Source organism: Amblyomma mixtum, chromosome 10 (genome assembly GCF_055824585.1).
Source record: "Amblyomma mixtum isolate Tamu chromosome 10, ASM5582458v1, whole genome shotgun sequence".
Taxonomy (NCBI): Eukaryota; Metazoa; Arthropoda; class Arachnida; order Ixodida; family Ixodidae; genus Amblyomma; species Amblyomma mixtum.
The window spans coordinates 175589647-175613684 of record NC_143021.1 but is presented as its reverse complement, the minus strand read 5'-3'; the positions used below and the strand labels follow the sequence as shown (position 1 = coordinate 175613684).

At 45.0% G+C, this 24038-nt stretch overlaps 1 protein-coding gene across 2 annotated transcripts; it reads right to left on the bottom strand.

Annotated features, from left to right (window-relative positions):
- Positions 1-2922: 2922 nt before the first annotated feature.
- On the bottom strand, positions 2923-14505 carry LOC149327799 (uncharacterized). 2 transcript variants are annotated; one of them, XM_089562573.1, is made up of 5 exons: positions 14287-14505; positions 11207-11327; positions 7443-7576; positions 5773-5872; positions 2923-4960 (listed from the first exon to the last, which is right to left on the bottom strand). In XM_089562573.1, exons 1-5 carry the CDS (start codon positions 14375-14377, stop codon positions 4597-4599), a joined length of 810 nt encoding a protein of 269 aa, XP_089418699.1. In that variant the 5' UTR covers positions 14378-14505; the 3' UTR covers positions 2923-4596. The 2 variants fall into 2 exon arrangements, with proteins under 2 accessions (XP_089418699.1, XP_089418700.1); XM_089562574.1 differs by lacking the exon at positions 11207-11327 and having other exon boundaries at positions 14283-14505.
- Between the last annotated feature and the right edge of the window lie 9533 nt (positions 14506-24038).

The following is a 24038-nucleotide window of genomic DNA, read 5'->3' as shown; positions in this document are numbered from 1 at the left end:
GAGACACATTACAGAAATGCCTCTTTTGACTCTGCTTCGATTGTGCTGACCCATACGGCATAATATATTTCGCAAATCGGGGATGATACATCCAACACATGCTTTTCTGAGAGAAACATTTTGATGTCCAAAAAGCGTAGACTGATATGATTTCGTAAATCATGCCCAAAAGTTAAACCTTTGCCGTGTAGTCTAAAAACGCCTAAAACCTCGTTCGCCGAGTCAAGGTGGTTAGTGAGATCCTGTTCCTTTAAAATGACTACTCTACTCATCTAAACAATTTTAAAACCTTGGCGCCGTCAAAGATCAGAGACATTTGTCAGGGTCCGGTCAATATAAGACAGGAAAATGTTTTACAGGACAGGGGCAATACACGACCCTATACAAGTGCCGCGACGCTGCGGGTAGAAACCATTGTCTAAAGTTATAAACGTGTCATTAGGATAACATTCAAGCACAGTTATAAAATTACCTACAGTCATTCCTGATGCGTTTTGAAAGGGAAGTTCGCTGTTCTCCTCTACACAAGATCTAACAGACTGCAGCAGTACAGCATGAGGTACGGAGTAAAAGAGGTCCTGGACATCGTCAGAAACCACAAACCCAGCATTTTGGTTTTGGTTCAAATAGCCTGTTACATATCGTGCATTTCTAGTAGCAAATGGGTCAAACACATCTAGCCTCTGTAATTGCTTCTCAAGAAAAAACTGACCTGGTTCTGCCATGAGCCTCTTTCGCTAATAACCGTCCGAAACAGTAAATAACCTTTATGAGCATTTGCCAAGAAAAACCCCTGCAATGAGTTGCAGTACACTTGTCTATACCATTTGCTATCTGCCCTAGACCAAGTTCATTGCACAACTTCACAGCCTCACTGTTTACTCTAGATACACTCCTATCAACCGACCTAATGTGCTTACATATTGCCTGGCATGCCTTTTCTCTACACACACCTTTAGGTACAATGACAAATCCATCCTCTTTACCTGCCTGCAATGAAGACAATCCGCTATTTTTAAAAAGCTCAGCACTTCCTTCGTGGCCTGCTTCTTTCTTGTTGACGGTGGCATCCAAACAGTCATTGCTAAGCTATCCACTCCCTCGTGTCGTCTTTTTTTGCCCATAACCTTTAATCACAAGTATCAAGCCAACTATCCCGACAGCATCCCTTGCTGGAGGAAGGAAACGACTCAGAAGAGGTGGTTACGTCACAGATTTTGAAGCCGGCTCCACCCTTGCCTCCCCCCCTCCCCCCCCCTCCTTTTGCCGCCGTCTCAGCGCGCTTGTGCATGCGCAGCAGGCAGTACAGCAGACGACGCCGCTGCGGCCAGCGTTGCTATTGGCTGCGCCGTTGGGCAAAGACTCCCAGCAGTCCCTGCGAAAGCATGTGACTTCCGGCTCACTTTATGGCGTGCAACTGGGATAGCGAGGGCCTCTCCCCAGTTTTCCTTTCTCCAAGGCCGCAGCAGACAAAGCGATGTGACATGGCGCCTGCACACATAAGGGCATCCGTCCACCCACTTCCATAGCCTTTACGCCACAATTAATCTTTCGATATCAAAGCTAGCTTCCAGACCATCAGCTGGAACCGGTTGGCGGTGAGCTGATTATCAAAACGCACAGGCTTTTAATGCGCTTTCTGCCCCAATGATGGTAACTGCTTAGACGCCTACGCAAACTATGCATTGTAGACGGGCAAGAAAGAAGCGCAGCGTTCACACCACCCTTGGCGTCCACGCTCAATTCGTCATCACTGTGTACGTGCAATAAATGGGTGGCTCCGAAAGCTTTCGTGGTCACACACGTTATTATACGTAACCGTACAGTAGATTTCTTTGTTCCGATTGGGGCTGATTCAGCTACCGTACGTTTTGTTTTCTGTAGCATGAACATCGTTTCCTTTACATAGTTTTCTACTGCCTCGTTTCTTACCCTGGCATATGAGTCACATATTGCATAAACATCCCGCCGCGTCGACTGCTGTACGTATCCCTTCCGTTACCCTCGTTTTGAAGGTCCCTTGGGCGTGTGCCTTATAGTCGGATACAACTAGCCTATAGTAATCACCACATAAAATTCATCCGCGACAAAAAGTAGTCCACTGTTAAAACTTGCCAGGTTACCTAAAGAAACAGATAACCACGAGACGAAATTAGAAGCTCAGGAATTTGAATGCCTGTGATTGTTTTTTGTTATAATGTCAAACATAAAAATGCTGATTTCGTTTACTGCTGTGATTGGTAATACAGTTATTGGTTACAGTGATTGGTTACACAGGACGCCGCAGATCATAGTCGACTGTTACCAACACACGAACTTTTTTATTTGTATCCTAGTATAGCAGAAAAACATATTTGGAGTAGTTCGTGGGTGCACCGCGGCTCTGCGCTGTCATCCCACCCCCCATCGCGGCAAGTACGAAGGGCCGAAGGGCCGAAGGTTGTGGAGACACGTGTTTCAATTGGCCCACCGGTAGAACTGCGTTCAATACAGCCAAGAGCGTGTTTTGACAGCTTCGAGAATCTATACTAAAGTGACGTTAGTCCTAAAATAATTACATGTTGTCCTTGTACGGCGCGTTATGATCTTTTTATCGGATTGCATTCCATATGCAGGCAGGGTGACTATTCTTGTGTATCGCGCAGCACATGCGCGTGTAGACAGCGTTCCCTAATAAGCTGTCTCCCTGAGTATCTCCTGCTCTGGAACTGTCATTTGTCATGATCACATTTAATTCATTTATTTAAAAATCAAATATATGCCATACAAGTGGCTGGTACCAACCAAAGGTTGAAAATTATGCCGCAACGCTTCGAGACTATGACCCATCTTCAGGGACGACCCAATGGACAGCACGCAGCAGGCAGCAGAATTCCCTTCTTCTTGTCCTTGGTCACGGGATGTAGAACATACACGCAGAAGTAGAGCAGAGACCCCGTGCACCGTTTATTGTTCTCCTTTGTGTGCTGAATGTGCCGTGTTAGGAATGGAATCTCTAAAGCGAATTCCGCCTCAGCCCAGCACGTGGATTCGCTATGAAGCGATTCTGGGGTTGAAACGTTCGCAGTGTTCGGAAAGGCACTCCTTTAGGCCTTCATCTTACGGACGTCATTTCTTGGGTTACTGGACCATCTCAGCACAGTTCAGCTTTCAGATGTACGAGGCAGGGCTTACCACGCATCGAATCTCCTATATCAAACCCTTTCGTTTCTCTTTCGGTGTGCGGTATTAGGTCTTAGTGGTAAGCGGCTTAACACGAGCTAACAACAACAGTATTGTATCCTTTCCGAGTTAGTGTGCACTGATCAAATTATTTGTTCGTGGCCCCTAGACGTCCTGCTTTGTTTCGTTATCGCTTGATGTGTTCCAGAGGCGCTATGCCGCTAGTGTATTCTTTCTCGGCCTAAAATTAAATTGTAAACCATTCGGTTTCATAGCAATTGCAGCGCTTATTCGTTACACAGGAGATTTTTTTTTGTTTATGTAAGAATAGGGCGAAGATCTTATTGACACTTCACTGTAGCTTTCAGAAGGGAGCACAAAACATTACATAATAAGCAGGAAAAAAGCGGGTTGTTATCTTCCAATAATTTTTGGTAGACAGGACTCTCCGCCGGCCCCAGCTGAAAGCCACCTCCAGAAAATATTTCATGCCCTTAAAGAAGAGTCCGCATGTAGCGTCGCGTCTCTTCGTGATTCATGGACCTTGAACGCAGTTTGCATGGACCTAACACATCGGCACCTGCTCTGGCATTTATTATTCTAATGGGCAGTTTTATCAATCTCATCAAAATGAGAGGGAGGAGAAGATGTCTGGGCCATTATGGCACGTGTCCTCCTCGTTAGGGTTTATTCAAATGGACAGCACAGCGCCAATGAACACAGCGATCTGATTTTCATTTCAGTCGCCTGCACATCGTGTGCTTCTCGAACTACATTTCCTGGTTGTGTTTGATCTGCATACGTGTCTATAGTTCCTTACCAATTTGCTTAATTTGGGTACATTTCCTTTACATCTCCTTCTTTTGCCAACGTCCCAACAAACCGAAAGATGGGTTTGCCCATGTTTGTCTTGCTGGTGCAGAACGACCAAAAGCGTCATATGAGGTAGCATAGATCTTGAAGAATTCTTAACATATGCAGTGCACACTTTTGTGGCCCGATCAGGTACAGTGATGTTTCATTTCGCGAATTGTACCGTGTTCATGGGCATATGAGGGTAAATTTTGCGAAAAGAGAATGTTTGCGGAGTTTCAGATAATTTTAAGAACCCAATGGGTCTCAAGATTCATGCAAAAAAAGCCTTAAATAGGAAACATTGTATTTTACTGAGTGAATTCTCGGTTATTTAGCATGAAGCATGATGATTGGATGTGCTGGCTCCTTCGTGACTGCTTCATACTATAGATATGAACTTTTTAAATTAGTGTGCGCAGCGCAATTTTATTTCTGCCTCTTTATGCCGCTAAACTTGTTTGGTTTCATTTCGGTGTGGTTGAGCCGCACAATGTCTGCCGTATAAACTCTTCCTGCCAGGCAGTTTTATTCTCTGGCAGAGTTTGCCATTGATACTTTGATACTTTGCTCTCTGTTTCTCTACGCGCTCTGAACAGGTAAGAAAAAGATGACTGCCACTAGCCCCACGAGGATGCTGTGAGGAACGACAGTGGCTTGAGACGATCGCTGAGGAACGACAGTGGCTTCAGATGATCCTTGAGGAATGAAAGTGGCTTCAGACGATCGTTGAGGAACGACAGTGGCTTCAGATGATCCTTGAGGAGCGACAGTGGCTTCACATGATCGCTCAGGTACGACAGTGGCTTGAGCCGATCGTTCACAGCCAAGGAGCATCAGCAATATAGCGATCATCTTCTTGAAGGATTTTTCGGACGCCCCGAATTCCATGGGGCATTTCTCGCGAGAAATATTCTCTATACAGGTCGCCAACACTTCAGTTTTCCTGCATCACCAAAAAAAAAAAGATTTGGAATCAGCGTTAATCGAGGCTCTTACGGAGCACAATGTTCTACAAGCATATTGTTGGTCACTTATGCGGGAAGGTTTTACAGGTCATGTCCGTTGTCATTAGAAAAGTGGTCTATAGACTTCTTGTAGACTCAATTGCCTTCCTACAGATATTTCGTTTCTTCTATTCATAGTCTTTAGACTGTCTACAGATAAAAGTCTGCCAAAAGCTTATAACTATAAATCTATAGATTGAATGAACCATTTTTATTCCCTATATACAGATCTCTAGGATTTTTTTATCCAGAGTCTGTAGACTTTTTAGGCAGAAGTCTATAGACAGTCTATATACTGCCAAAAAAATTTCATCAGGGTGAGAAAAAGCATCACGAAGAAGAAATTGAATGATTGGGAGCACAGCTATGACTATATATTATAAAAACGTGGGATGAGGTTATGATAATACGCACTATGATCATAAGAAAGGAAATGTGCGCCTTTCTGCTTTAACATCCCTTCGAACTGGTTCTTAATGCAATTCCACTTAGCCCACCTCACTTCTGCTGTGGCTCAAAGATTATTGTACTCGAGTGCTCACCCAAAAGCCTCTGATTCGATCCTAGCTGCGGCGGTCGCTTCTCGATGGAAGCGAAATACTAGAAGCTCGTGTGGTGCGCGATGTCAGGGCAATTTGGAGAACCTCGGGTGGTCGGAAGCATCCGGTGACCTCCACTACAGCGTCCCTCATAGCCTTAGTTGACTTGGGACCCAAAACTCCATGAAAACCAAAAACCAATACTGCCTCACCTGCATGCGTCAAATCGTGCTCCGTCATCATGGGTCGAAGATTTTACGGCGCTGTCATTCCCCAAACATCCGTCACCGCAAACCCACAACTTGAGCGCGCCTGGAAGAGTACAAGAAAGATCATTGAACGCAAATATTTTGGACAACTTTTGCCGCGTAGAGGCGACCACTAGTCCAGTGCGTTAACACCAGGAGATAAAAAAAAATGCCTGCAGATAACCTTTTTTTAATGCAGACTAGAATCTGCGCGATAGTGACTACTATTTGAAGATCATAGAGCACACCATCCCCGGTACCAACGTGGCATAGGAGCAGTGGCCATTCCTGTGATGCGAAGCGACAGTTCTTAGTCTTCACTGTGAGTCCGGACGTTTGGTCGCTTGAAATGCTCTCTCCAGTTGCCATATCTGAACGTCGTGAACGTGTGGCGACGCTATCTAGGTAAACGAGCAAATTCCAGCACCCAGGCTGGCTAATAATGTGCACATAGATTGCTGGAAAGTTGCTGCATCGGATCAAGATTCAAACGACATCTTCTTGAACTCGAAAATGTCGTCCAGCGTTAAGAAGGCAGTTTCCATTCAATACCTCTGCTCAGCCTTTATCTTCCAATAGCCACTTTTTAGAGATGCATCGATGGGAACGACTTGTCACGGTATGACTGCTACGGTATGTCGCCGACTCGTTCGAAGAGATAAGGCTCAGGAGAATAGGTGGTGATGGAAGTTTTCATATAAAGCGCCTGAAACACTGCGGTAAATCCCTAAGTCATACAAGTTGTCCGGCAAGGTCGCAATTGTCCCTCGACGAACTGCTCGTGTCTCGCTCGGCAAAGCGATCAAGCCTTGTGCCAGCGGCCATAAACAAAAGGCGTAGAAAATCAAAAATAATAATGCTCCAAGGCACTATGCTCCCTGGTTCCCAACAACGATTAGTGATATGTGGCGTTATTGTAACTGATGTCCTGTTCTACATATCAATATCAAGCATTTCGCTAACATTTGCATCACTGCAGAAAACGGTGAATTGAGACCCTACCATCTCTTACGCCGCAGTGAAGAGAACTTCTTATGAACAGAGTAGGATAAGCATGGCTACGTTAAAAAGATAAAATATAAGTGTTCCATCGGCATACGTTTGCGCGAAGCACCTCGAGGTGAGCTCGAATATGGATATAAAAGAACAGAGAACGCCGTAGATGTCACGCAAAGTTTCCGGAACACACAAACTGAACGAGAGCCAAATCAATGGCCGTATATGCTGAACATAAAACACAGATGCGTATCTTTTTGTGCGTTTTCTAAAACACTTATTTTTGCCCGCTACCCAGAAATCATAGACAGTTTTCGTTCTCGCAAGAGCTTCCCAGGCTTACTTCGGAGCACGGACACAACGCTTTCTTTGATTCCAAAAGCTATCAAGGAGCACATTCAAATTCTATGGCACAATATTTCAGCCGTGTAGCCAAAGAAAGATGCTAGAGATGGGCACCGGAAAGAACAGGACGCGGAGACCCCGGAAGACGCTATGAGAAATAAAGGTAGAGATCGACCTTAGCGACAGAAAGCTGTCAGTGGAGGCCACCAAGACAGAAAAAAAAGCAGAGGTTACTTATTGCGATATCATAACTTGTATAATCTAAAAAAAAAGATAGCCAAGAGTACACTCACCTTTCAGCTCATTTTCTTCGCAAGTGAATTCCCGAAGGCGTCTGTAACCTTCTTCGGAAAATTTGAAGCCCTCCTTCACTTCATCGGGACAGATGTTGAGTTCATTGTAGCATCGACTGTGAAGCGGAAGTTCTCTGCGTGGAAAGTGCAATGAAATGAAACATTTCACCTTTGCATAAAACGTTTGCACAATGTTTGCACAAAAAAGACAACAAACAATAAAGCTTTTCGCCACGAAAAAGACCGTTCCGAAGCTTCCAATAAACATAGTCGATTATTAAGTGTATTGGAAGTCACCAATAAGTAATGTAGGCACATGAATAGAAAAAAATGGCGCGATTTACTGGACTACTTCCGTAATGTACACGCATGAACACGCTTGTTCTTAAAAAAACAATTCAACTACTTTGTTTTTGTTGGTAGCGACCGCCTTTTAATAGCCGCACAGTTTTGTTTTCCGTTGTGTCAACTAAGGTACTGGAGGCGCTAAAAAAATGGCTGCCGTTTACAAGTATTTGCCGCTTAAGCAGAGCGGTGGTTAATTTGTTTGTTTTAGGAAATCTTGAATAAAATAAAATCAAATCATTGGAAGATAACGGCTGTTGTGCACGGTTAAAATCAAAAGATACAACGAATAGCTTTGAGTGCGTGCTCGTCTTGCTTCTTTAAAAAGGTTCACGAGCTTTCCAATACCAGTTTTCAAAACTCGCTGATGGATTCGCGAAAACGAACGTTTGTAACATAATTAGAGAGACATTAACAGAAAACGAATAGGAAGGACAAGTGCACGAATGAAGTCCCAAAATAACCAGCGTTTGTGGCGCTTCCCTTATAAAAAAGGGGCTATAGAGTGTCTATAGCCTTCCTATAGACTCTATTGCCTTCTTCTAGATATTTCTTTTTGTATATTTATGGTACATAGACTGTCTATCGATATAAGCCTACTATATGTGTGTGGCGATAAATATATAGATTGTCTATAGATTGTCTCTAGCATTTGTATTTACTTTAGACCGTTCTCTAGGATTGGTCTAAAGAGATTCTATAAACTTTGTAGACAGAAGCCTGATGGTCTATGGTCAGTGAATAGACTGTCTAAAAATTTCTGATGGTGGTTTTTGCGAGTAATGGGCGTTCGCATGAAAAGTAATGTCCCTTTAATTTTTTGTATAAGTGGCACACTAAAACTTTAGTGATCGGTGCTTACGGTTCAAAAGAGCCAGTTATCAGTTTTTGGGGCCGAGTTGCATCATGTACGAGATATCCTTTCTGTTGTTTGTTTAAGCTTCTAGAGCTCAGGCGGACAGAAACAGTTCGGTCAAAAATATTTGCTTCTGGGGAAGGGATAAAGCGAGTTGTATGTGACAAGGGGAAAGCATGGAAGGGTAAAATTATGGCTCTGATGAATACGCAAGGCATGCTGAGAGCTTCCAGCCCCATGAAGTGGCAGACCCGTGAAAAGCTGTGCGATTCGCTGACAAAAAAAAAAAACATATAGTAGGGCTTCCTGTAATCTCTGTAAAAGCATATTCGTGTGGTGTGGAACGCAGGGCGTCGTGCGGCCAGCGCATGTGCATTGTAAGTCATATTGAGTGAGTGGCTATACATGCGTGTCAGGGTCCCTTCTGTAGGCCTCAATCTACACTGTGTACGTACCATGCACGGCAATTAGTCTGAGTGTGTCAGCGACATATGATTGTGATTGGGACCGAGGTGTGAAACCCCGACAAAGGTGTACTGTAGAATTAGTTAGTCAAGCAACTGGGCATGCACAGCCCATAGGAACAAAATACCAGAGAAAAGTAGGCAGATGACCAGTGCCAAGAGTAGCAGCGTATGCTTTAATTGCCTAATTCTCTAATTTAAGACTCTAATACTCGGATCACTCAAGGCCGCGTCAGTGTGAAACACAAGGATATTTATGTGTGACCAGCGGGTGGTACTATTGGTACACAGATTGTGGACCACCTGATTGGTGTAGAATGTTCGGAGTGGTATGAAACGACTCAGCGCGTTACGGAGGATGAGGTTACTCGAATCAAAGCGTCGCTAATCTTGAGGATTCGCACCGACGACCTTTGGTTCCCAAAACCTTGACTCCTTGAACTTCAACGTCCATTACGGCCACATGAATTCAGGTAGGGTATTCGAGGTGGTGTCAGTTTGTATGCTTGCGGTGTATATGTCTGCATAAAAAGTAGAAATTTGAACGGGATAGTAGTAGTAGTAAGAGACCTTTATTCGGCCATAATTTACAGGCCGAGCATGTCGACCGCCTGGGCGACCAGAAGTCGCTGTTCTTCCTCCCCTTCAGCGCCAAGCCAGTCGAGCCAGGTGGTGATGGATAAAGAAGGTGGGGGGGGGGGGGTAGGAACCCGACTGCTGAGCAGTCGGGCAATAAAAGAGGCAATGGGTCAGGTCCGCATAGATACAGGGGCAGTTGGGACAGGAAGGGTCTGATCGATAGCGATAGAGAAAGAGGCGAGACGGGGTGATAACTGCATTCATTTGGATGTGCCGAAGAAGGCGAGCCTCCGGCACCGTGAGCGATGGATGAGGGGGAGGTTAAAGGCGTTTGTCTAGGCGGAGCTCGAGGTAGACCTCCTTTATGGTGCGGCGAAGGGTGAGTCTCCCACCGTCCTCCGAGGGCTTGGGCCAGGGGATCAACGGTGCCCGGAAAAGTGTGTCTCGGGCGAGCTGGTAACGAAAAACTTATAACGAAAATTTGAACGGGATATAGCGAATATGCTAATGACACAGTATTCGTTCGTTATTGCTAACGCCAGATACTCATATGCTGCCTCACCGCTTTACTCTTTTTTTTTGCGAAAGCAATACTGCTCTCACTTTCGAGCCATTAGCGTGGTCGTGGCGCTTCCACCATTGACCATTAGTTGACCCCTGTGGTGACGTCACGCGAGACCGAGAGAGAGAGGGCCCCAGCTCACGCGGTTAGCATGGACGCGGCGGAGTTGCCACGGCGCTTTGACCGAAGACGGTTTCAGTCGTCGCGCAGCGGCGGCCGGTAGCCACGCGTGACCTGTAGACGTGGCGCACTGCGTTCCTTCAGTTGGAGGCGCTGCGCTTTTGCTTTCGCAACCTACCAGGCTTAACCAAAGCTAGGCCCTCGCCAATTTTTTCTCATCCAGTTACACGACTCGGCAAAGGCATAATCTCTGTATAAATCTCCTTTCCTCGCGTAACAAGTGGAACTAATGGCGACAAAGGAGGATAATTTCTCGAAGTGCCTAACTGACAAAAATAACTGTAGGAGCCTTCTGCGGTTCCTGCATGAAACACATTATATAATTTCTTAGCATACAGCAAACTTAGATTACGCCTTTATGGCAAGAGTGCGAGAAAAAAAAACAACTCCTCCAAGCATTCGTTGTTCCCACGCTCTATAGTGAACTGGAATCAGCTAAAAATTTCGTCACCTAGGCGCGCACATTAACTTCTTTCTTATCATGTTTACAGTAACATAACTTTGTATCGCGTTCGCACTGACAACATTTTAGTTGTCTAGCGTAACTTCATGTCTGTTTTTTTTCTTTGTTAAGTCCAACTGTACCCTTTCCATATATTCGAGTATCAGCTTTATTAAGCTCAGCATTCTTCTGTACACGCTTGTATTATACGTAATATGTATTGTAATATGCTTGTAATATGTATTACGCTTGTACCACTCTGCCAAAATCGCCGCATGGAGATTGCAGTATTTTTATAATAACAATAAACAATCCCATTAAATAACGGTCACTCACCTGCATACCTTGGCGTACTCCTCGTCGTTAAAATTTCCCTCTGCGTCTGGCTTCAGCGGGCGAGTAAATTCATTAAAAAGCCCTCCGTAGCACTGACGCATCGTTGTCCGGTCACAGAGATCTTTGAAGATTAACATTAAATTTCAGGCAATGAAAGAAACTTATTGAAAGAAAAAATACATTCTACCATTAAACGTGGAAAAGGGGATGTAAAAGTGCTTAAACAATATAATTAGTTCCAAATGGTTCTGCACCATTTCATACATTGTGTTTCAATAAAAGACCTTACACAATTCTTGAAAGACTTTTTGCGTTAACAACAGCACTCTTTCGGCATAGCATAGTCAGTGGTGTAGACCATCAGAATGCAGCTCAGTTGTGCTAACCAGCTGGCGGATTAACAAGTACTGAATAGCTAACTCTAAGTATTGCTGTAGGAATCCTTAACTATTGAGAGAAGTGTAGAACACCGTGATATTCGTACCAGTTTTTATAATTTTGAGAACGCTGTTTGCCTCGGCGCTGTGGGCCAAGAAATTTTGTCTATTTCGGCGAGTTGCGTGCACTGGAGAGGTTGCCTACAAGCTTCTCGCAAGCGCATGCATGTTGCCTTGATGGGGCAAGAATTTTTTCGGCTACAGCGACAAAGGAACCGTCTTTTCGGAATTCTAAAAACTGATTTGGATATTACTTTTGGTGCGCTAGACTCCTCTCAAAAATTAAGAATCTTAACCGTAATAGTTAAAAAGTTCACTATTTAGCATTAGTTGTTCAGCATGATAGTTAGCACGTCTTAGCATCATTATGACGTACTACACCACTGACAGCTCTACGCCCAAAACAGTGCTATTGTAACTGAAGCAGCAAATTTTTAAAATTAGGTAAAGTTTTAGGCGGAACACCCTGTATGTCAAATGTTTTAGGGGAATCCCACAAGGTGGAGTAGATTTGTAATAAGGGAGTAATTACTCATTGGCATCCACCCGAGCGCAGCCATACGGCTACAAAGGAAAGCTATACAGCTTTCTCAGAAACTTCGTAGTTAAAAAAAAAAAAACTTAACTACTAAGTTCCTGAGAAAGCTGTATAGCTTTCCTTTGTAGCCGTATGGCTGCGCTCGGGTGGATGCCAATGAGTAATTACTCCCTTACCCTGTATGTATATCTGTGTAGTCATTCTTAAATTCAAATTTAGATTCAAATTCTTTATTTCTGCCTTGTAAAGAAACACATACCGGAGGCGCAGAAAAAGCTGTGAGAGACAGCTTGATTAAGCCGCAGCCCCCTTTCGCTTGGCGGCAGCTTGAAAGCAAGGCTTTTAAGACAAAACGCCGCTGCACAGCGTTGCAGAACCTTGGCACGTTGCATAAAATGAGCCCCTGTTTGTTTACTTAATATTTTCTCCAGAGAACAGACACAGTCAACACCCTTCTTGCCACGAGGTCTGTAGTTCTCAGTTATTTTATGTGGCTGTCACAAAAGGCCGCAGTAGAAGGCATACAAGCAGGCTGGGAGTGAGGTCAGAACCTTTATAGGGCGAACCGGGGCCTACGAACAGATAACAACGCGTCGGCCGTGATAGTGTAAAGGTGTCGGAATTGAGATACGATAACGAGCGTATGAGATGAGGACGCCATTGATGTCGATATAAAACATCATAGAAGCAGCCGTGCGTTCTGGCCACAAAGCACGTGTGCAAGCGGTGATAAGCAAGGACAGAACTGCAAACGCAGTGAAACTACCCCAGGCGCGAATACTCAGGCTCTACTTTATACCTACGGATAAGCCAGTTTGCCTAATCTTGAGAATTAAAAAGTGCACCTCAACGCCATCTAACCTTTTGATTAGCGCTGCGGAAAAAAGGGAGCAATCAACGCCCCTTAACACGGTGACGATAGCGCTGTTAGAAATAAGCGATCTCTGGGTGAACGCACGCACATACCCAAGAATAAGAGTCATTTTAGTGTGCAGGGTATGGCAAACTGCGCTCGGAATTAATTCGATGGGCAATTTCCAGTGCAACTGATTTGTGTAGGTGGTATTTGTGGGTATTGCAGTCAAATTTGAAAGCTCGACGTGAACCCTATAACTTAGAAAGACTTTTTAAAAATCGCTGATCGCAGTAGCTCGCAATCAAGTAGGGGCCAAGCCTCACCGCGCGTGTCTACCCCGATGACATCAGTGGGCAGATGAGGCGAGCTTGAAGGCTCACTCTTCTGACAACTGACATCATCGGGGTAGGGGACACGCGCTGAGGAATGTCACCCTCATAGTTTGCTTGCTTCAGCACGCAGTCAATTTTAAAAACTATTTCTGACGTACAGGGTCCACGCAGGGCTTTCAATTTGACTATAATGCTCACAAATCTCTCACCTCTACAGATCTGTTTAACTGGAATGTGCCGTTCGGAATTTATTTCAGGGTCCCTTTAAGCTCAACGGCTTTTGATGGGATGCTGTTTATTGTGCATGAGAACGCTGGCATATCTCGGTTCCGCAGCCATGCGAAAGCTTCTTGATGTTTGCGTTTAGACGCATTACGCAGATCCCTATTGAGATAAGCATTTTTAAACTATTTTTAAGTAATCAGTCGGACAATTATTTCGTCCGAAATAGAAAGGCATAATTTTATCGTCCACCGAACATATCATTTGTATTGTACATTTTTCCGAAAGACGCGAGTGCGATCCCGGCCGCAACGGTCGAATTTCGATGGATGCGATATTCTAGAGGCTCGTGTACTGTGCGATGCCAGTGTACGTTAATGAACCCCAGTTGGTCAAAATTTTCGGAGCCCTTTACTACAGCGTCCCTAATAGCCTGAGTCGCTTTGGGACGTTAAACCCCATAAACCATAAACCGTATTGTACATTTTTGTTGATTCGCTTTTGTTTATTAACATATATTAGTTCAATAGTTTTGCAGTACTCGCGTACTTGCTTGATAAGATTTGGAAATACAAAAAGTTGTTAAGTTATATCAATGTTCCTTAACCTCACGAGTGGTCTTAAGAAGAGGCAGTTGTACAACACTGCACACATGCGTGGAGAACAAGATTACTAGCTCAGGATCACGCACCCACCTTCTGTTGAAGCCACAATCTGAAGAAGAGCAAGCAGTGGCGCCATGGTGAGGATAGTGCCCGCAAATGCGCGGCTGAGGTGTGTTGCCATGGCCACTTTTGGACAAAAAAGCTACGTGGTCCGACACTGCGCGCCTCGAAGAACTCTATATGCACACTCTGCTTCCTACGCAGCGCAGGTATAAAGATGGGAAGGGATAGTAAACTTGAGTAAAGAGCGCAGAGTTGAAACTATGTATTTCACCAAACGTGCCGCGTATATATATAGACGAGAAAGAGTGAAATCCGGGAAACAAGGAAACAGCAAAGGGGACACAGCACTCGTCATGATGTCACCGCATATCACAAGGAACCTAAGAACTCTATTCGCGCACTAGGCATCGCGCCGCCCTTGATCGGCATCAGATAACTGAAGTGATGTGCGTTTGATGGGCGGACGCAACCCGGCCGCTATTGCACCACCGGATGCCGGCACGTCATCACGCCGGAAGCCGCGAGCTCTTGACGTAAGGCGCGAGGCAAATCTTTTTCTCCGTCAGCGGCTAACATACGCCAGGCATAGCAACGACCAATTAAGAATACTAGGCACGCTTCAGACATGGCTGCATCTTCTATGCGCAGAATGCAGAAGAACCTTAACGCGAAAGGCGCGTGAGTATTCACAAATCGAATTCGAGGAAAAAATGACGCCTTTTGTTTCGCGGAATGCACATATCGGAGCTGAGCAAGATTCATTGCCCTATGGGGACATATACTCGTAGATGCTGCAGGTAGCTGGCCATTCTTGAGCCTCAACAGAACCTTCGCAAAACAAAGGTTATCAAGAAATAATAGTATGAAATGGTTTTGCCTACGAAACGATGTTTTAGTGTCGTCATTGGCAGCTCAACAACGTCCACCGGGAGGCCTATCCGATATTCTTGCAGTTATACCTGCCTGCTGCTGTCATCTTATCCACGCAAGCTTTCAATCTCATGCATAAACTTGAATTCCTGCAGCCCTCCGTTATGATTTTCGTCTACAAGAACCCACTCCGTTACCCTAAGGGAGCATCGCTTATCTCGCTTTCGCTTTATATGCTTTGCCTATGCACATTTTTACTTCTTAAAACAGGTTCACACTGCCTTCCATTCGTTTCCTGACCCACTCTGCTCTCTCGCTGTTTGCTGACGTCAGATCGATCACTTTTCTTTCCAGTGTTAGCTGCGTTTTCTTGAACTTGATTTCAAATATTTTTCGGCAATCTTCAAATTTCTCTCCCGTATGCTACTAAAACAAACATGCAATTGTTTTATATTTTCCTCTTGAGACACAATTCTGCGTTGCTCTTTCTGATCTTAGAGTAACTGCGAAATACACTCTATGTATTTCGATATCTCACGTTTCATCGGTCACTAACCTCTCCCGTGCGCATGTTCACATTCACTCACTACTTTCACTGGCTCGCCGCCTGATGTAAACTTTTGTCGACTTCGAGACTTGAACATTATTTTAATTTATTTCATATTCTCCTCAGATCCATGATTCTGCTTTGGTTCTTTCGGTCCTACAATCATCATATGCCGCCGTGCGCTGAGCTACTCAGCAGGGCCATATCATCAGCAAAATTGAAGATTACTAGGGTACCCGCCATTACCATTTATCCATAACCCTTCAGAATAGAATTAACTGAATAACCCCTGTAAACACACGTTCAGTAGCAGAAGATAAGTCGTGTCCTTTTCCTTTTTCTCAATGGAATCTCATCACTTTCCTTGTGAGGCCTACAACTGATGTGCCGTCCTATTGATTTAATCCACTATTTTCCCGTGTGCCTATCCTACGCCCTTGCATATGAGGGAAGGAAGCAGTCACCGCAGCCAAGCGAATCATAGTCAAATGCACCTGTTAATTTGTTTTTTGGAGCAATGGGGAATTAATAAAAGAAATATGTTTTTCAGGAAATATTTCGCTGAAAGGTAATTTCTTCAATGACAACTAATCTTTCAGTTGAATCAAATGATATCTCTTGTAATAATCACAAATATATATATATATATATATATATATATATATATATATATATATATATATATATATATATATATATATATATATATATATATTGTTACGTGCTTAGCACACACGGGGGTTTATTTACAGAGGGGATCGGTCAAAGCAGGATGGCAACGAAGCCTACAAGCGTCGTTCAGCTCTTTCTCTTCCTTTCTCTCTCTTGGTCAGTCCTACCGTTCATCTTCTGCTTCTTCCGTCGATGTTCTGTGGAAGCACGTGACAATATATATATATATATCTATATATCGATGGAGGAGAAATTCCAGAGTCCCGTGTGCTGTGCGATGTCAGTGCACATTAATGAACCCCAGGTGGTCGAAATTTCCGGAGCCCTTCACTACGGCATCCCTCATAGCCTGAGTTCCTTCGAGACGTTAAACCCCAATAAACGAACCAATAAACCATATATATATATATATATATATATATATATATAGCGCCGATAATATATAGTTCCTTCTTCATCAGCGTCCTTCGCCAGTGTCAACTCTCTCGGTTACTTTAAATGCTATATCTGCGCTAGTAAATACCTTGTATTTATCGCTTAGTGTCTGCATCTGGTTTCTGCCCACGCTCAATTTCCTCTTCAGCCTTTTTAGGCTCTCTCAGATTTTAGAGCAGCATCGGTTTTCTCCATGTTACAACTTGTAGTGTCGTTCCCCTTACGCTGATGCATTGGCTTAGCCAAATTCTGCCGAATTCATTTCTACTAAGTCGGTTGAAACTTTCATGCTTTCGGCTTCTCTTGACATCTTTTGTGCCATGGGAAAGTTTGCCACTGCCCTTCCCTTCTGCCCCACCCGTCCTTCTATTACGCACTCTGTGATAATATTGGTAACATTATCACTACTACTTCTAAACTTCCTTCGTCGGCCTCCACTAAAGTGTAATAACCGTTCTTGAGTCACGTGCCCACCTTCTCTACTTTCCCTCTCACAGCTTGATCGTTTATGTGGATCTGCCTCATTCGTTTTCTCGATTTTATGTTCAAACTGAAGCTAATTTGAGACCTTGCTATCCTATGGTCGTCACATTTCACCATGATTATAGGACCTCAGCATCCTATACGATGCCGGGAGGGAGACACATATCCAGGCTATTTCATTTTTAGTATTACCTCTTCTGCTCTCCTAAATCCACTCGGAGCTCTTCTCTTTGTCGAAGAAGATATTCATGATTCGTGAACTGTTTCGTTCTGCGAACTCTGTTAAGAGGTTCCCTCTGCGATTGCTAGAATATCATCCATAATCCACTACTGCATGTTTGAATGCCTCCTCGTTTCTGTTTTGGCATTGAAGTCATGTATCAGCATATTGTGTGCGATCTTATTTTACTGAATTCTGAATTTTATGCTTTCATAGAAGCTCTTAAATGTCTCATCACCATAAGTGGATGTAGTACGCAGACCTACATCCTACCTCTTTTTAAAATGAAATGAATAATTGCCATTCACTTGTCAACGGTGAGTAATTCGGCCATCCCTCCATCTATACCCTTACTCTTCAGGCACCTTATACCTAGTTCTCGACTGTGCAGGGAACCGCGATAGCATAACGGGAGCCTTTTACTTTATATTGCTCTATCTGTCCTAATCTCACTGTGCGCTATGATATCCAATTTAAAGGAGTATATAACCAAACTTTTGGGTTTATGTTTTCTTCACTCTAATGAGGCACATAACATTATTATACACGGACTACCACGTGGTGTCCTCCTACGACCGCTTAATAATTTATTATCGAATTTTTTTCTATCTTCTATTGTTTTCTAGCAGCCGAACAATGGCTGACACGGAAAAGAATAAACGGTAGCTCAGAGCAAAGCACGCGCGCGCGCGCACACACACACGCACACACACGCACGCACCCAAACACGCACGCACGCGCACGCACACGCGCGCACGCACACACACACACACGCACACACACAAAAGCCCCTAACCTCGCATCGTACATTTTCGAATGATCGCCACAGGAGTCATTACGGTCCCAATGCATTTAGTCTGGATGCCAGCGCCACTCGTGTCAAGGAGGCCAGAATTTTGAGTTGCTCTTTCCACATTGTTCTTAATCTATTTCTTCAACCCTTTAGGAGCTAGGGAACTGCGCCACTAGTCCGAATCAAAGTGTGTCATGCCATAAAATAGAGCATAATTTTGATTAGTTGTGAATTTTTCCTGATTAAGGGGGCTCAAACTATGCAATTTTCTTTCTATATGATTTTTGTATGACTGAATCGACCGCACATGTGATACCTGCATGCGATATATATTAGAAAGCGGTTATTCACACCAGCATTTACGAAGTGCAAACAACATGTGGCTGTAGTAAATATTAGGCCCACTTTCACTTTTCCGGTTAGACGGGGTGTGATAACAATGCAGGAGCCAGTGACAGGGACAGACTGAAAGTGATGGCCAACAAAATACCAGAGGGATCATTCACTGGGACAGAGAGAACCATGCCAGAAGAGCAGCGCGCGCGCTGCTCGGCTCGTCAGATCGGTTAGCCAACAGCCCGATATCGGGGCTACGGATGCAGCGCTCTGCGATAAGCCCGCCGGTATCAGAGTGTCTCAGGCGGAAGCGAGGCTAACTTCATGCCAGAGAGCAAAGATAACTCTACGAGTCAGCGCTGGGCGTTGTCTCGCCAATAGGCCGCCTTTCCGGAAGATGCCGCAGAGCTGCTGATGAGGCGCGGTCTGTCTACTCTTCCGGCCGACAGTGTTGAGTCACTAGGAGGTTATCACGGAGGCAGCCATGGAGGAAGGAAAGTACTGAGGACAGGTGGTTAGGTCACAGTTTTTGAAGCCGGCTCCACGCCCTCCCCCCTGCTTTTGCCCCCTGTCAGCATGCTTGCGCATGCGCAGGGAGCACAGCAGACGACGGCGCTGCGCCCAGCGTTGCTATTGGCTGCGCCGTCGGCCAGAGTCTCCCAACATTCCTTGCGAAAGCGTGTGACTTCCGGCTCATTTTATGGCGTGCAGCTGGGATAGCGAGGGCCTCTCGTGAGTGTCCCTTCCTCCAAGGCTGCAACAGATTAAGCGATGCCACATGGCGCCTACACACATAATAGTACCCTTCCATCCACATCCGTTGCATTTATGCCACAGAAATCTTTCGATACCAAAGCTGGCTTCCACAACGTCAGCTGCAATCGGTTCGAGGTAAGGATGGTTATCAAAACGCGCAGGCTTTTACTGCACTTCCTGGTCGAAAGATGGCAGCCGCTTTGACGCTTACGCAAACTGTGTATTGTAGACGGGCACGGAGGAGACGCAGCGTTGACATCACCTCTTGGGGCCCAAGCTCAATTTATGATCACTGTGCACGTACCAGAACTCGGCGGCTCCGAAAGCTGTCGCGGTCACACACGTTATGATACCGAAGCGTATGTTTTCAGTGTGCTGATTCAGCTAGCTTACGCTTTGTTTTCTATTGCCTTAATATCGTTTCCTTCACATAGTTTCCTGCTGTGTCGTTTCTCACCCTGGCGTATCAGTCATATATTATTTAAACATCCCGCCGCCATGCACTGCTTCATGATTCCCTTGCGTTACCACTGGATGAAAGGTCCCTTCGGCGCGTGAATAATGGTCGGATACAACTCGCCTATAGACTCTGTCGGTCCTAGCTGAAACCCATCTCTAGAAATTATTTCATGCCGAAAGAAAAGTCCGCATGCAGCGTAGCCTGTCTCCTTGATCGATGGAGCTGGAATGCAGTTTGCATGGACCTAACGCATCGGCCCCACTCTGCCATTTATTATTTTTGAAGATACCGACTGGTAACGAAGGCAGTCAGGCTGATCATCCTGCAGACATTAAGTAGCGAGAATGTCAATCCCTATGTTCGAATTTGCATCGACCTTTGCAATGAGGGCTTCATTGTTGCTTGCGCTTCCAAGGTGGAATGGCCAGCTTAACAGGGTTGCGGCATTCCACGTATGAGGCGTTTCGACATCTCCTTCGCACGATGCTGAGGTGAATAGCTGTGCTCATACCAGTAAACTCAACTGCTGACGCAGCCATTGTACAGGTTGGCAAGAGCCATGTGTGCAATAAGCTTACGGCAGGGATTTCGCCTCACTTAGTGCCGTCCTCCATTTCCGATTTTCTAGTGAGAGGTGACCATCCTTAAATCGTGAGATCAGTAAATACAAATAAGTTACCCAAACCGCTCTGCTATAAATAATTGTAGCGGCCTCCGTAGCTTACCGCAAAAAAGAAAAAGTGTAAAAAGAGAAAAGTTAAAAAAAAAAAATCTCTGCCTCTCCCGTAAACGAGAGTAGAGTAAGCATGAAATGTTTACGGGCCTAATGTCATCTCGGTGGACACCCGAACCGCACCGTACACGAAGGGAGGAACGCCACCACCCGTTCAGTGCGATGCCTTGCCATTTGAACGCAAGGTTTTTTGAGGAAACGAAATGGCGCAGTAATTAACCCTTCCCATGTAATTTCAACTTTATTATGTCGGTAGATTTCCTGTAGAAAATCGGTTACCTCATTACCGATACCTACATCCTTTAATATGTTCTACAGGAGTTCCCTGTTCACGTTGTCGTATGCACCGCTTATGTCCAGAAAGGCTAAAAACAGAGGTCTGTTTTTCATCTCGGTGGACACCCGAACCGCACCGTAAAGGAAGGGAGGAACGCCACCACCCGTTCGGCGCGATGCCTTGCCCTTTGAACGCAGCGCTTCTCCCCCGGGCCCCTGTGCACCTGCGCGGGTTTGCTTCGATGCGCGAAGCCCCTAAGAGATCACGTATGACAACGAAGTGTAACGTGGCATTTATGTGCTTTTTGCACGCGTTATTAGAAATCGGAAATTATAATTGCGTGCATTATCAAACCCGCAGCTCCACTGATATCTTGATAAACATTGAGAAGGCACTGGCAGCAGTTATTTTTTGTCTCGTTTGGAGACCAACCGGCGCTTGCATGCCGGTCGCGTAGGAGGGCTTAGAGAGTGTCGTTAAATCTCGTTAAGTCTCGTACGGTGCCCGGATGTTCTCGTTTCAGAGCCCGGATGACTGGAATTCAGTGCCCGGATGAGTGGATTTCACTGCCCGGATGATGGCTCTCGGTCTCGGCGTGACGTCACCACACTGCCGACAACGGGAGCTAAAAGCATTTCATGCTTAAAAATAAGCATTTGCACTCTCCATCCCCATGCAGCGGCCGGAGCAGTCCCCCCGCGTGGCCGATTTTGGCGGCCACGCTTGAGGTCTGTGCTTTAGGACTCGCAACCCAACTGAATGACCTGCAAGAGCCATCGTCTGGTATTGACTTACTACTCTTCATTTCAGAACTTGAGGCCGTGCTTTAGAATTAATCTCGAACGACAACTTGAATTTGATTGTAAACTGTGGTATGCAGTAATCTGCAAGCCAATATTCCGTATAGCTCCTTTATTTGAAATTCGTGAACGCGATAAATACACATGGCTGTTCGCTTTCAAAAGCACGTGGAATCTTCGGCCGCTAAAAGAACAGAAATCAGTTAATATTGAATGGAGGAAGATCAAGATCCATGTAAAGGTCGTCGACCGCTTCGCTCCAAATGAGGGACAATATAAGTGTTCCTCTTCGTTTCATATATGAGAGGCTATCTTTGCCGAAAAAGATGTTCATTTCAACGATCGTTGTGCGAAAGAAAGCCCAGTTTACCTGCAGGACTAAGGTCTAGTAATGACGTCGTTAATATTTCGTTCCTATTCTTCTGTGTTCCTATTGTCTTCATGTGCTACTAAAAGCTCGAGAGATTAGTCATGCTATTAGCACAGGAGCCCGGTGGATTTATCCCAAGAACATAGAGAGCATGGACGCTTGATAAACAGTTTCCTCATTCGAAAAACCTTCCAGCGTCGACTGTGCCAATGCGGTCCATGCAGAGCAGAATTGTGCGTGAATAAGACCTGCCCCTGACACTCGGCCTACACATACAGCGATTAGTCGCATGGCACCCACGAACCTTTTGTGAATTGACATTCTGAACTGTCATTTTTTTTAACAAGCTTTAGCGTAGGTTCACGAGAAATCCTTTTTTGCGTTTGCGTTGCTGGGGAAATGAAATTTATTTTTTGTTCCAGTTCGAAGGTTTGCTAAGCGGTATGTGTGCCCACTGCCTATAGGTTCTCGTGGAAGCGTTTGCCATGAAAAAGCCTGAAAAGGCTTCGATTCTTGCAGCTCACCGTCATCAACACAATGAGACGTTGCTCCCTGTGGACCGTCAGTTCAACCTATTCCGGTAGTTTGGTTCTGTATGCCATTACCCTGCACACGCTTACATCAGGTGGCTGTATTCCACCCAACCGGCTGGAGTTAGACAGTTGCGGAATATTCTGGGTCGACCCCTTCAGAGCTTCATCGACATGTGACTACAGAGATAAGGGCCGCCCATGCAGCACTTCGCGTTCTAATGGGCAGCTTCTTCAATGACATCAACATGCGAAGCAAAGGAGATGTCTGGGCTATGACGGTATGTGAACTTTTCATTGCGGTTTATTCAAATGGAGAGGACAGCGCCAATGGACAGAGTGATCTGCTTTTTTTTAAATCGCCTGCTCTTCGTTTGCTGCTCAAACTACTTTTTCTGGTTTCGTTTGATCTGCACACGTGTCCATAGTTCCTTACAAAATTGCTGAGTTTGGGTACATTTCCTTTATTTTTACTTCTTTTGCGAACGTCAACACAAACCGAAAGATGGGTTTGCCCATGTTTGCCTTGCTGGTGCAGAAGAACCAAAAACGTAAAATAAGGGGAGAATATATCTTGAAGAAGTCTTAACATGCGCAGTGGACACTTTTGTGCCCCGATCTGGTGCAGTGATGTTTCATTCAACGAATTTGGCCTGTTCATAGGCATCTGAGGAGTAAATCTGGCGAAAGGAGAATATTCGCGGAGTTTGCGGGTATTTTAAGAACCGAAAGTGTCTCAAATGTTCTTAATTTTAGCGGTTTTCAAGATGCATGGTACAAAAAGCCTGAAAAAGGAAACATTGTGTTTGAGTGAATTCTTGGTTATTTAGCATGAAGCATGATGAGTGGCTGTGCTGGCTCTTTCATGACTGCTTCATTATAGATGTGAACTATTTAATTGCGCGCTGCGGAATTGGAATTCTGCCTCGCTAGACCAATAAACTTGTTTGGTTTTATTTCGATGTGGATGAGCCGCACTAGAGTGACCTGTTCTCTCCTTGTGATCTCCTTTCCAGAGACTGAGTTCTAAACTTAGTTCCCATTTGAAACAATGTCAACAGTATAAACTCTTCCTGCCAGGCAGTTTTATTCTCTTGCAGAGTTTGATATGTGCACTAGTTTGAGTGAAGACACAATCCAGTGCATCCAAGATATGCTTTGTAATCGTACGAAGCGTATTTTGAGAAACTCGCTGTCATTTGATTCTTCGCTCTCTCTTGCTCTATGTGCTCTGTACACGGAAGAAAAAGAAGGCCGCCACCAGTCCCACAAGGATGCTGTGAGGAAGGACAGTGGCTTGAGATGATCGTTGAGGAACGACAGTGGCTTCAGATGACCGTCGAGGAGCGACAGTGGCTTGAGATGATCGTTGAGGAACGACAGTGGCTTCAGCTGATCGTCGAGGAACGACAGTGGCTTCAGATGATCGTTGAGGAACGACAGTGGCTTCAGATGATCGTTGAGGAACGACAGTGGCTTCAGATGATACCCGAGGAA